This window comes from Chiloscyllium plagiosum, chromosome 26 (genome assembly GCF_004010195.1).
Source record: "Chiloscyllium plagiosum isolate BGI_BamShark_2017 chromosome 26, ASM401019v2, whole genome shotgun sequence".
NCBI classification, from domain to species: domain Eukaryota; kingdom Metazoa; phylum Chordata; class Chondrichthyes; order Orectolobiformes; family Hemiscylliidae; genus Chiloscyllium; species Chiloscyllium plagiosum.
Window position 1 is genome coordinate 42819758 of NC_057735.1, and position 12185 is coordinate 42831942.

The 12185-nt window shown below is 38.9% G+C and overlaps 1 protein-coding gene across 2 annotated transcripts in view; it reads right to left on the reverse strand.

Moving 5' to 3' along the window:
• Positions 1–12185, reverse strand: part of trim33 (tripartite motif containing 33) — a 146629-nt gene that overhangs the window by 63922 nt on the left and 70522 nt on the right. For both annotated transcript variants that reach the window (XM_043716996.1, XM_043716995.1), the window contains exon 4: positions 5744–5876. In XM_043716996.1, the coding sequence (XP_043572931.1) occupies positions 5744–5876 (133 nt within the window). The remainder of the gene's footprint in view (positions 1–5743; positions 5877–12185) is intronic.

Here is a 12185-nt window from a genome sequence, read left to right on the forward strand (position 1 = left end):
TCTTTCTCCAACTTCCATCTTTGTAATTATTTCTGTAGTTTTACAGATATTTAATAACATAGCGAGTATTAAATGTTAATAGTTTTCTTTTGCCATTTTTTCTCTACTTTTTTTCTCCTCATCCTTGCTGCTGTCCATTTCTTGTACATCTCAAATTATGTAAAGGCATATTTACACTGGTAGGATATTTTGTTTATTGTACAAATGCAACTGTGTGTCAATGGTGAGAAACATTCAAAGAGGTATCAGCGCCTTATAGTAGAATATAAAAATTGACACTCCAAGTGCAATTTTTTGTTTGTTGTTGAGAACTACTTCACGACCACACAATGCAGGTCTCTCAGTATTCTGAAAGTTTTAATCAATCCCCCTCACAATCCTTCTAAACTCTATCAAATAGAGACCCAGAGGCCTCAAATATTCCTCATAACAGGTCATTCATTCCCAGGACCATTCTTGCAAACCTTCTCTGGACCCCCTCCAAAGCTAGCACATCCTTCCTTTAGATACCAGACCCAAAACTGCTCTCAATAATACAAATGTATTCTGACAGGGCTTAATTGAGCCTTTGCAGTACATCTCTACTCTTGTATTCTAGTCCTCTTGAAATGAACGTTAACATTGCATTTGCCTTCTTAACTGCCAATTGAACTTGCATGTTACCCTTAACAGAATCCTGAATGGAGGACTGTCAAGTCTCTGTGCTTCAAGCCTTTCCATTTAGAAAATAATCTATACCTCTTTTCATGCTACCAGTAAAATTTTCCCACATTGTATTGAATCTAGTACTTCTTTGTTCCTTCTTCTCGCCTGTCCAAATTCTTCTGTAGCCTCCCAGCTCTCTTGATATTACTTTTCCTTCCATATATAAATGTCACCTACAAACTCAATGCTCTCAGTTCCTCTACCCAGATCATTAATGTATAACGTGAACAACTGTTATCCTAAAATGACTTCTGTAGAACTCCACTAGCCACCAGCTGCCAACTTGAAAAGACTCTTTTATCCCTATACTTTCCCTAATGCCAGTCAGCCCATCTTCAATCCATTCTATTACCATGGGGTCTTCTTTAGCAGGTTCCTATGTAACATCTTGTCAAACGTCTTCTGAATATCCAAATACGATGCACTACTAGGTATTCCACAATCTCATCCTTAATAATGGACTCTAAAAATCATACCAATGATCAAGGTCAGGCTAACCAACCTATAGTTTCCTGTCTTCCACCTCCCTCTCTTTTTAAACAGGGGTGTTACATTAGTCATTTTCCAGATCTCCCTGATTCATGATTCCTGAAAGACCACCACCAATGCCTCGACAATCTCCTCAGCTATTTCGTTCAGAACTCTGGGATGTAGTCCATCTAGTCTGTGACTTATCCACCTTCGGACCTTTCAGCTTTCCTAGTACCTCTCTCTAATGATGGCCATTACACTCACCTGTATCCCCTTACTGTCGAAGCTCTGGTATCTTCCAGTGTGAAAACTGATGCAAAATAGCTATTCAATTCTTCAGCTATTGCTTTGCTCCCCATTACTATTTCTCCAGCCTCATTTTCCAGTAGTTCTATTGTCCACTCTTGCCTCGCTCTTACATTTCAGATGGAGAAAAACTCTTGCAAATTTTTTATAAGCTGGCTTACTCTCATATTTCATCTTATTTCGTTTTTTAGTTATCGTCTGGTTTTTAAAGACTTTCCAAACCTCCGGCTTCAGACTAATCTTCATCACATTTTATGCTTTTCCTTTTCCCTGTATGGTGTCCCGGACATTCCTCGTCAGCCACTGATGCCTCATCCTCCCCTTAATACATTTCTTCTTTCTTGGGATGAATTTCTCTGTGCCTCCTAAATGAGCCCCACAAACTCTTACCTTTGCTGACTCCACTTAGTACTCTTCTCTGCTGTCACCCCTCCCAATCAAAGGTGGCCCCTCTTCCCTTATGTCTTTGTAGTTACCTTTACTCTATTGTAATAGCATTACATCTAATTCCAGGTTCTCCCTTTCAAACTTCAGGGTGAAATCTATCATGCTGACAGTCATTGCCCCATAGGGGTTCCTTCACCTTCAACTCCCAAATCAAGTCTGCCTCATTACACATCAAATTCAGAATTGCCTGTTCCATTGTAGGGTCTACCACAAGCTGCTCCAAAAAGATTTTGAGTCATTCCCACCAATTCCTTTTCTTGAAATCGATGACGAACCTGATTTTCCCAGTGCATCCATATATTGAAGCCACTCAGGATTATTGCGATAATGCCTTTCTTACATACCTTTTCTATCTCCCTATTTATTTTCTTCCCCACATCCTGACTATTGCGAGGAGCCGTGTACACAACTCACATCAGGATTTTTTTTTCCTTTGTAGCTCAACTGTACCCACAATTTCTACACCTTCCAACTCTATATCACTTTTTGCCACCGATTTAATTTCATTTGTTATGAACAAGGCAACCCATCTGCCTGTTCTTTGGGTAGGTGGTGTATCTTTGGATATAAAAAGTTCCCAGCCCTGATCCCCTTGCAGCATACTACTACTTGTAGTGCATGCATTTAAGTACAACACACTGTTTTTCATTAACTGCCACCTTTCTCGTAGGTGCCCCCTCTTCTATTGCGCCTGAAGTTAGATTCCTGATCCTTTCCATATGCTCAGTCTTATTACCTGTTCTGGAAATTTTAATAACTTTTGCTGAGCCCTCTTCCCATTCCCTCCCCTTACCGTTTTCCATAGTATTCCATGCAACTGAAACCTCCTCATGCCAGTATTTAGTTTAAGCCCTAACCTTAGCCCTAATTATGCAATTCACCAGGAATCTGGTCCCAGCACGATTCAGGTGGAGGGAGTCCCATTGGAACAGCTCTAGTGCTAATATCCCCAGAATCTGAACTAATTTCTCCCACATCAACTTTTGAGTCATGCATAAACCCCTTTGTTAACCTGATGTCAAGTTGCTCATAATGCAGGCAGTAATCAGGAGTGCACCCTTTTTGATTCTGATTTTGAATTTAGTTCTTGGCAAATCATATTTCCTCAACAGAGCCTAAATGGACAACAAGAACTAGATCTTTCCCTTCCCATTCCAAGTTCCTCTACAGCCCAGATAAGATATCCTCTAAACATGGACACCAAGCAGGCAGCACGTCCTTCGGGACTATTCGCCTAATTATACTATTCCAGATTACAACTACATTTCTCTTTTCTCTCCCTACCCACCTTCCCTTCCTTCCTCTCCACCGCCACCCTCCATTGCTCCATGGTTAGTTCGCTCATCCTTCCTGCAGTCCCCGCTCTCAGTCATCAAGGAGCAAAAATCTCAAACCTGTTAAACAAGGTCAAGTGTCGGACTCCTCAATCCCTTGACCCACCTCACTTGTAGCCACACCCTCCTGTCCCTGACTACTGATCAAATGACGTAAATCAATCCTGAGCCAGAGTTCCTCAAGCAACCAACACTGCTACAGATGTGGGCATTATAAACCGCAACAGAGTCCACCAGCTCCCACATCATGCAGTTACAACACATTGCCTGGCCCACCATCTTACTTAAATTACTTAGTTCTTAACTTAGTTTGTACAAATTTTGTATTCGTCTTTTAGTTGGTAGCCTGGAAATAGTTTCCTTATTTACCTTCAATCTGAATGCAACTTATAATCAATAGTAGCTATCACCAACCAATAAATTTACAGTTGACCTGTGAAGTCACTCTTTTGTGCTGAGCTCGAGATCCTGGCCTTCAATATTTGGTTTAAAAACAACTTGACAAACAATTAGACAAAAAAAAAGCAAGCAAAAACACCTCTTCTTTGGTGTACTGAATTCCCTCCCAATTCTGTGTCTCAGCATGTGATCTCTTCTTTTAGACCCTGCAAAGATTACTGATCCAACTGATGTAAAGGTACAACATAAAGCTTAATTCAGATTTTCTACCAGCAATCTTCAGCCAGAAGTGCCAAGTGGATGGCATCTGTGATGGATCAGTCTTTTGCCAATTTGATTCACTCCACATGATATTAAGAAACTGTTGGAGGCACTAGATACAGCAAACAATAAGGATTCCTATGACATTTTGGCAATAGCACTGAAGGCTAGCTCCAGAACTTACTGCTCCCCTAGCCAAGCTGCTCTAGTACAACAACACTGGCATGTAAGCTAGAATGTTAAAATTTGACCAAGTATGTCCTGTACACAAAGCAGGACAAATCCAACTCGGCATCAGTTTACTCCAAATCAGTTTACTCCAAATCATCAATAAATTGATGAAAGGTGTCATCAATGCTATCAACTAGCATCTGTTCAGTGTTGGGTTCAACCAGGGCCACTCGGTTCCTAACCTCACTTCAGTATCTGTAAAGTCTAGGAATTCCCTTCGCCAGGGTACTGTGGGTTTCAAGGCAGCAATTCACCGCCACCTTCTCCAAGGCAACTAGGGATGGGCAGCATATAAGGGAGCCCGCCAGCAATGCCCACATCCAATGAGTGAATTTTTTAAAAAATTTCTGAACTAGTTGTCCTATCACCCCATACCAAATGTTGTGATGTTAAGGAGCTCTGAATGCTTAGGGAAAAAGTAGTTAAGTATTCAAAAAAAACACATGGAAGAGAAAGAATTCTCAACTGAGATGACCTTATAGAGGTTTATAAAATCATGAGGGACATGGATAGGGTAAATAGACAAGGTCTTTTTCTTGGTTTAGGGAAGTCCAGAACTAGAGGGCACAGGTTTAGGGTTGGGGGGGGGGGGGGGGGAGGAAGAGAAAAAAAGTTTAAAAGGGACCTAACGGACAACTTTTTCCAAATAAAGGGTGGTGCGTGTATGGAATGAGCTGCCAGACGAAGTGCTGGAGGCTGGTACAATTACAACATTTAAAAGGCATCTGGATGGGTACATGAACAGGAAGGTTTAGAGGGCTATGGGTCAAGTGCGAGCAAATGGGACTAGATTAATTCAGGATATCTGGTCGACATGGACGAGTTGGACCGAAGGGTGTGTTTCCATGCTGTACATCTCTATGACTCTAAAAGAAGTGTCCAATGTAAGTGATTGATCTCTGAAATATCAAACACATTTTTTCCCTTCAGTCTCAGTTCCATGATCTAACTGCACACCAGAGGTACCAGAGAATTTTAAATTCCATCAAAGACTCGTTAAGAGGCTCAAGTCTGGTGGTAAAAACAATTTTAATTGCAACGCTCTTGACAGTATATCAATAAACACCTGCTTCTACATATCTAAACAGCTAGAAACAGAAATAGTCACATCAGCGCAGATGGGAGTCATTCAGCCCATTGAGACCATGCCAGCTCTCCATACAGCAATCTAGTCAGTTCCATTTTCATGCTCTATCCCAGCAAGTGTATTCCCCCTAGTGCTGACACAATTTCTTTTTGAAATCATCGTTTGTCACTGCTTCCACCACCTGACAAGTTCCAGGTTTTCTCCATTTGCTTTGGAAAAAATATCCTCCTTCACTTTCCCCTTGTAGCTAAATGGATAACAGAAATGTACAGAAAGAAAAAATTAATGAACTAGACTAGCTAAGAAATAATGGCGTGGACCCAAGTAGAGTTACATGTTGGCATGGACTAATTGGACTTTATGACCTATTTCTGTGCTGTACATTCAACATAAACGATCAGAAAATACTATTAAACTTTTCCAAAAACGTTCACATTTTGTCAAAGCTACCCCATGAGGAACTCTTTGTGCCAGTCTTTGTTTTAAAGCAAATTGTGCCTACCTGTGTTCTTTGTGTTCCAATAACTGGCAATCCCGACAGGTCAGTTTATCACATGTTTCACAAAACAGTTTCAACTGTTCTTGTTTATGTATAGGACAAAACACAGGTCGCTGACTGGGTGCTCCTACAGCCTCTATAATTTAAGAGAGATTAAATTTACAAATGATATACAGCTTTCAAAGTGAATGCAGATTCTTATAAGAAGCAAAGTGGTGTGAAAACCCTTTGTATCTTCCTATATTAAACTTATTCAGTGCATTTCTAGTTGCATGTATATTTATCCTACTTCACCAAAATAAGTCATCAGCATGGGGAAATAAAATCAGTTTCAATTACACAACCAGCAACTGAAAGAACAGTTGAGACTTTATTACAAAGCAGTCATCACATGTTCAAGTCCCAACCACAGGTAGTGTTATCTGCACAAGTGCTGAAACAAAAATAGAAATGGCTGGCAAAACTCGGAGTCTGTCAGTATCTGTGGAAAAAAAGTTAACATTTTGAGTTCAGTGACTCTTCTTAACTGACAGTAGCTCAAAAAAACTGGCATATATGCCGAAGATTGAGCGGATGGGGGAGCAGGGAGCTGGGGAGAGGGGAAAATATGAAACGGGTAGATAAACATGGAGATAATGGATGAGTCCGTTTTGCTATTACTCATCTTTCATTAACACTAATTGGCTGAATGTGATTGGTGAATTGGGAGTACCGTTTCTAAAACATGAACTTGTTAAACATGTGTTGGCTATAATGCAATTAGATCACAAACACAAAGTGCTATTTGTGTTGCTCGATTTTTGAATAGCACGGGGTCGCACGGACTTGTCATGTTATAGAAAAAATAATTGTAGTAGACCAGGACGGAAGAAAAAGTGATATGAGCTAACTGAGAAAATGGGCAAGTTGTGTTAAATCTAATACAATGTAATAATTAGCCAAGGAACATGTAAGGATGGGTGACTGTGCTAAAAGCAACGTATGTCATAACACGACTGGGTGTGAGGGTGGGTGAAAGACATGGAAAGATGGAATCACATTCTTAAGTTATTGAACTCGTTGTTGAGTCCCAATGTCTGCAGGGGTCCCAAATGGAAAATGAGATGCTATTCTTCGAGCTTGCACGGAGGGTCTCTGGAATGTTGCAACAGAAATGTTGGTGTGGGAACATGGTGGTGCATCAGAGTGGCAAGTGACTGGAAGCTCTGGGCCATTTCTACAGACAGAATAAAGGCGTCCTGCGAAGCGATCACCCATTCTGCATTTCTTCTCCGCAGTTTAAAGGAGACCACACTATGAACAATGAATACAGTACAGGCAAATTGCAACTTCACCTAGAAAAGTTATGTCTGGGGTTTTGGATGGTGAGGAGGGAGGCGGTATCACCTTCTACATTGTATGGGAAGGTGTTGTAGAGGTGTTGAGAATGAAGGAGTGGACCAGGGTAACCAGTGCTGGTCATCCAGCAGATGATGGTTTCATGTTTTTGCTTTGCATCTTATCCTTTCATCCCAATCAGGGCAATTAGCTTGACTTTCTTGAACAACAATAAAAAGCTAGGACAAGTCAAAGCATTCAGCAATGATTATTTTATCTCAATGTGTTGTGTCACTTTTTACACAACAGAAGATGCCATTTTAGAACGTCCTACCTCATTATAAGCCTCGCACTTGTTAAAAAATATGAACCCAAAGACAACATGAGTACAATTTTACAGTGCCTAAAGATAGGCTTCTATATTTGAAGTCATTATTTTATTTTAAATATGAAATTGTGCTTGGGCAAGTACTGTTTGATTTCAGAAAAGGAGGTTTGAGCAGCATCTCCCCTGAAGAGAATATATTTTAAAGAGTGCTGTCTCCTCCATTGTAATACCACAGCAACCCTTTGGAATACATTTAACCTAAGTGGTGTATATCTTGAGGGAACAAAATTAATAAAAACCCAAGTCTATTTTCTAAGGATAATGATAAATACACATCAGGATGAAGGCAGCAGCGCCAGTTTTTCAAAAGGTAAATAATTGATTAATTTCTAACATTAAGAGCCTTTGTCATTCTTCCTTTTGGCAAAAATATGCATAAGGGACACAAGTTTACAACAACTCTAGTAAACAATCAATCAGAGTTTGATCGGTATAATTGCTAGGTAACACGACCACAACTAAAAAGCAATAACAGTAAACCCCCATCATGGAAAAGATGAAACTGAACAGGAATAGGATTTAAATCATAAATGTAAAAGGAATATAATGAAAATTAAATCTTGAACAGCAGGTTACTTCTTTTAACTTAGAAAATAATGCAAATCTCTTCAGGACAGACATAATCCATTCTGACATGAAATATTTGAGCTTTGAACAAGAAAAATATGCTAGAAAAGGCATAACCTATCATGATATGGAGCCACATTATGTTCACTTTTACAAAAATTAAGATTTTCAAATGCCAGTGAATAGTCAACTTTTGTAGATAAACTCAAAGACAAGGTAACATTTGTCAATATCCTAAAGGATTTGTTTCAATAGATAAATTGCAGTTGTTGTAAATTAAAGCTAGGGATGACAAACAGCAACTGTGATACAACAATTCAAGAATTCAGTTAAGCATACTTGACTAAACGAAGGTGACAGCTTCCTGCAAATTCATTATAATCAGTAGCCATTACAATAGGGACTGTTTACAGATTAACCAATACAGAAAATATAGATGGCATGAATTCATCTTAAAAGATAAGTAGAATGGAAGACAGGAAGATAGTACAGTTGGCCTTATGTCAGTGCAATTCAGACTTTATAGTTCAAAGCAAAAATACTTGCTAAAATTTTGTAGAGGTATACCCACATATAACAATGGTAACACTAATTCTGCCAAGTGCTGTACCTGTGATAGGTTGTCAATTTAAGAGTTTTGTTTTGGACTTTCATTTATTGGTTAAGGGGTTTCTACCTCCAAACTCAAAATTCCATTCATTAGGAAATTGAGGGTCATTTGTGACTGTAGTTGGCATAATTTAGCTAGGCTGCACAATTACTACTTTTCCTCTTTAAGAAGGATCCCTTTGAATCCCTTTGATCAAGTTTTCAGTCACATGGCTTGCTGACAAATTCTATTTGAACCACTTTGGATATTCATTACATTGAACTAAATACTTACAGCGAAGTTTATGTATTTTAGTGAAAACTTTAATTCTTAAAGCCAAAATCTATTAATAGTAGAAAAGAGGACAAAAGCCACTAAAGCAAAATAGATCTATTATATTCGAAATGTTATGGCCAAATTATCTTCAGAGGTCAAGTGATATAGAATGGGAAGATCAAACAGCAGGTGAGTGGCTTGCTGAACTGGCAATATGTCTACATTGCTTGCAGTAATGACAGTCCAGCAAGACTGTTTGTTTTGGGAATTAATTAGTCAATTGGTTTAAAGCATTCACTGAGCTCTAATGTTGTAAAACCCATTCAGTGCAGTTGACAGTGGGGTGAAGAAAGCTCATGAGCAATACTGGATGCAGCTAAGAGAAATTCATTGACAGCTCAGCAAAGCTTGCGACTTAACAGAAATTGCACAGATAAATGATACGCCTGCGAGTAGTCTTAGGAGTCCTGACAAACTTACTCAGGAGAAGCGATTGTTCTACCAAGATTAAGCATTTCTTGAGGCAAAGGCAGACTAACTATTGAAGGAGTTCTGAATTAGATCTTCAAAAAGGTGAAGACTCAGTATCCCTTGCCAGGGAAAAGGAGTTTTAATGGGATTTGGTGACTTTTAATATCACTATCTGGGTATGATTTATTATGACTGTATCGGCTATTTAAAGTGGGGGGGCCAGAGAGGTTTAACTTTGTTTATGTTAATTCAAACTTATTTCATGTCAGTCTCGAGTCTGCAGTGCAGATTGTATATAAATTAGATTGTACAGTAATGCTTAATTTGCTCAAAATTGGAATCTTGTGGTTTTATTCTCTCAGCAAAGACCTGGAAGCTCAATCTTTGCCTAAATGAAACAAAAGAGTTACTGGCCTGGAACCAGATTTAACAATTTTGACAGTCTCAGTTAGGACCACATCATCATTAATGTTGCTCTGTAATTTAAGTTGTCGTTTAATTAATATGAATTGCACAAGACTGACATTACATAATTTTCTTTCAAAATTTAACTATTTTCTTAATTAAAAGAAACTAGATATAGATCAGCTGTCACATTAATATGGAAAAAGTAACAAATTGGTTTTAAATTCAATTGCATACGGAATTAGCTTTTTGGATGCAAACATGAAAATACAAATTATGATCAAATAATACATGCTGCATTACTGAATTAACTTTTCAGGTATGACAGGGAAAACCTGCATCCAAACCTCAAGTCTCTATATCTAAAATGTCATCATAAAATTATTTATTATTTTTACTCAGGTTACTGTCTTATGTCTGTGCATTTCATCTAAATACATCTATCTCATGTCAGCTGCGACATCATCCACCTAGGTAATTTATAATCCTCTTCAGTTAGCATGCTTCTATTTCTGTACAGTCAGCAAATTAATGAGTACTTTCATAAATATCAAAAGACAGACAGACTTGACAACAAATTGTGCCTGGCACACCTGTGGCAATTAGCAAGCAACTTTTAAAAATCTAAACTAATTTGCCTTGACATCTATATCCAAACAAGTTTGAAAGAAATGGTCAGTTTAATGTTTCCTCTCAGTGCAAGCCATACCCAAAGCACAATCCAAAAGACATCCTGAAACCATCAAATTTTCATCATATTTCTACCTTTTGATCTTGATCTCCATCCTTATAAACTACCTTGATAAAATATTTGCAACTAGGTGCTGCATTCTTTGTTTCAAAGATTTTAGATATTTAGAAAGGATGGACCAAGTTTACTTGAACTGTTGAGAGTTAGAGTTAGAGGTGCAAAAACAACAAACATTGGAGTCTCTTGGCTTGGAAACGGAGCTACTAAATCCCATAAGTTAGTAGTTGGCCCTGGTCTCATTGGAGCTGTAAATTATTTATCTAATTTCACAAGATCAAGGGTAGGTTGAAAACCAACTGTCAAACAAGCATAGGTGTTAAAGTGTTTATATACTTGACAGACCAAAGAATAGTATTGAAAAATTAAATTAATGAATTGAAATCTCCATCAGAGATTGGATAGATAGTTCTTTTCATTTTAGGTTTATTTGTGGGCAATCTCTCAGACAGTAGAAGATTATGTCTGTAACTGCTTATGATTAGGCAGAAAGACATTTGGCAGAGCTATTGGTCACTTAGTCAAGAAAGCAGTAAAATGCATATTTCAGCTAAGACCCCATATTCACAAAGGGCTGAAAGAGAATTGTGGGGTTGCCAAAAGTTTGACCAAGCCACCCCAAAAAATCATGCATATCAAAAACAGTTCGACTTTCTTTTTAAAGGTTAATGGTGTTAATGAAGCTCAATTTGCAAAAGATTACAATCAGAGAATCATAGAAACCTGAGGTAGCAGAACATTTAGACCATCGATTCCACACCAGCCCTCTGAAGAGCATCCCACCCAGACCCTACTCTATTCTTGTAATCCTGCATTTCCCTTGGCTAATTCAGTTGGTCTGCACATCCCTGGATGCTATGGGCTGACCTGGTGCATTATTGTTCCATGTACCCTTTTTAATTGTACTTTTCCTTTGCCAAACCTCATTCTTTTCCCCTCAACTTTTAGTTAAAATCCTTTTGTATGAAATCATTAGCAACGTTGATATAAAGTTCATTTATTTTGAAGAAAGTGCTATAAACCTCTTGAAGTGGTATTTGCCCCTTTTGAAAAGCAGGTCAAGGAATTTCTAAATTACATCAGCCTTCAATGTCCTGCATCATCCTCGTAATCTGCATCCCTACTTCTAGATCTGTGTTACGCAAAGGACCTCATTGAATCCCTACTGTGTGGAAACAGGCACTTCAGCCCAATATATCCACACCAACCCTCCGAAAAGTAACCCACCCAGACCCATTCCCCAAGCCTATTATCCTGTGCATACTCCTGATCAACACACCTAACCTACACATCCCTGAACACTATGAGCAATTTAGCACAGCCAATTCACCTGAACTGCACACCTTTGCACTGTGGGAGGAAACCAGAGCACCCACAGGAAACCCACACAGACGCGGGGGTAATGTGCAAACTCCACACAGACAGTCGCCCGATGCTGGAATCAAGCCTGGGTCCCTGGTGCTGTGAGGCAGCAGTGCTAACCACTGAGCCACCATGCTACCCCCACAATGACTGAAAGGAACAGGAAATTCTGTATCCTGGTTTCCAAATAAACAAAAACAAATCAACCTTTGCCCCTTGTTATTCGGCGCCACTTCAGGGAAGTGGCTTCAGAAATTTCAGAAATAATCATCTGTGTTGATACATATAGTGGTCTCATTGTGAAAAACATTCCCAAGAGATA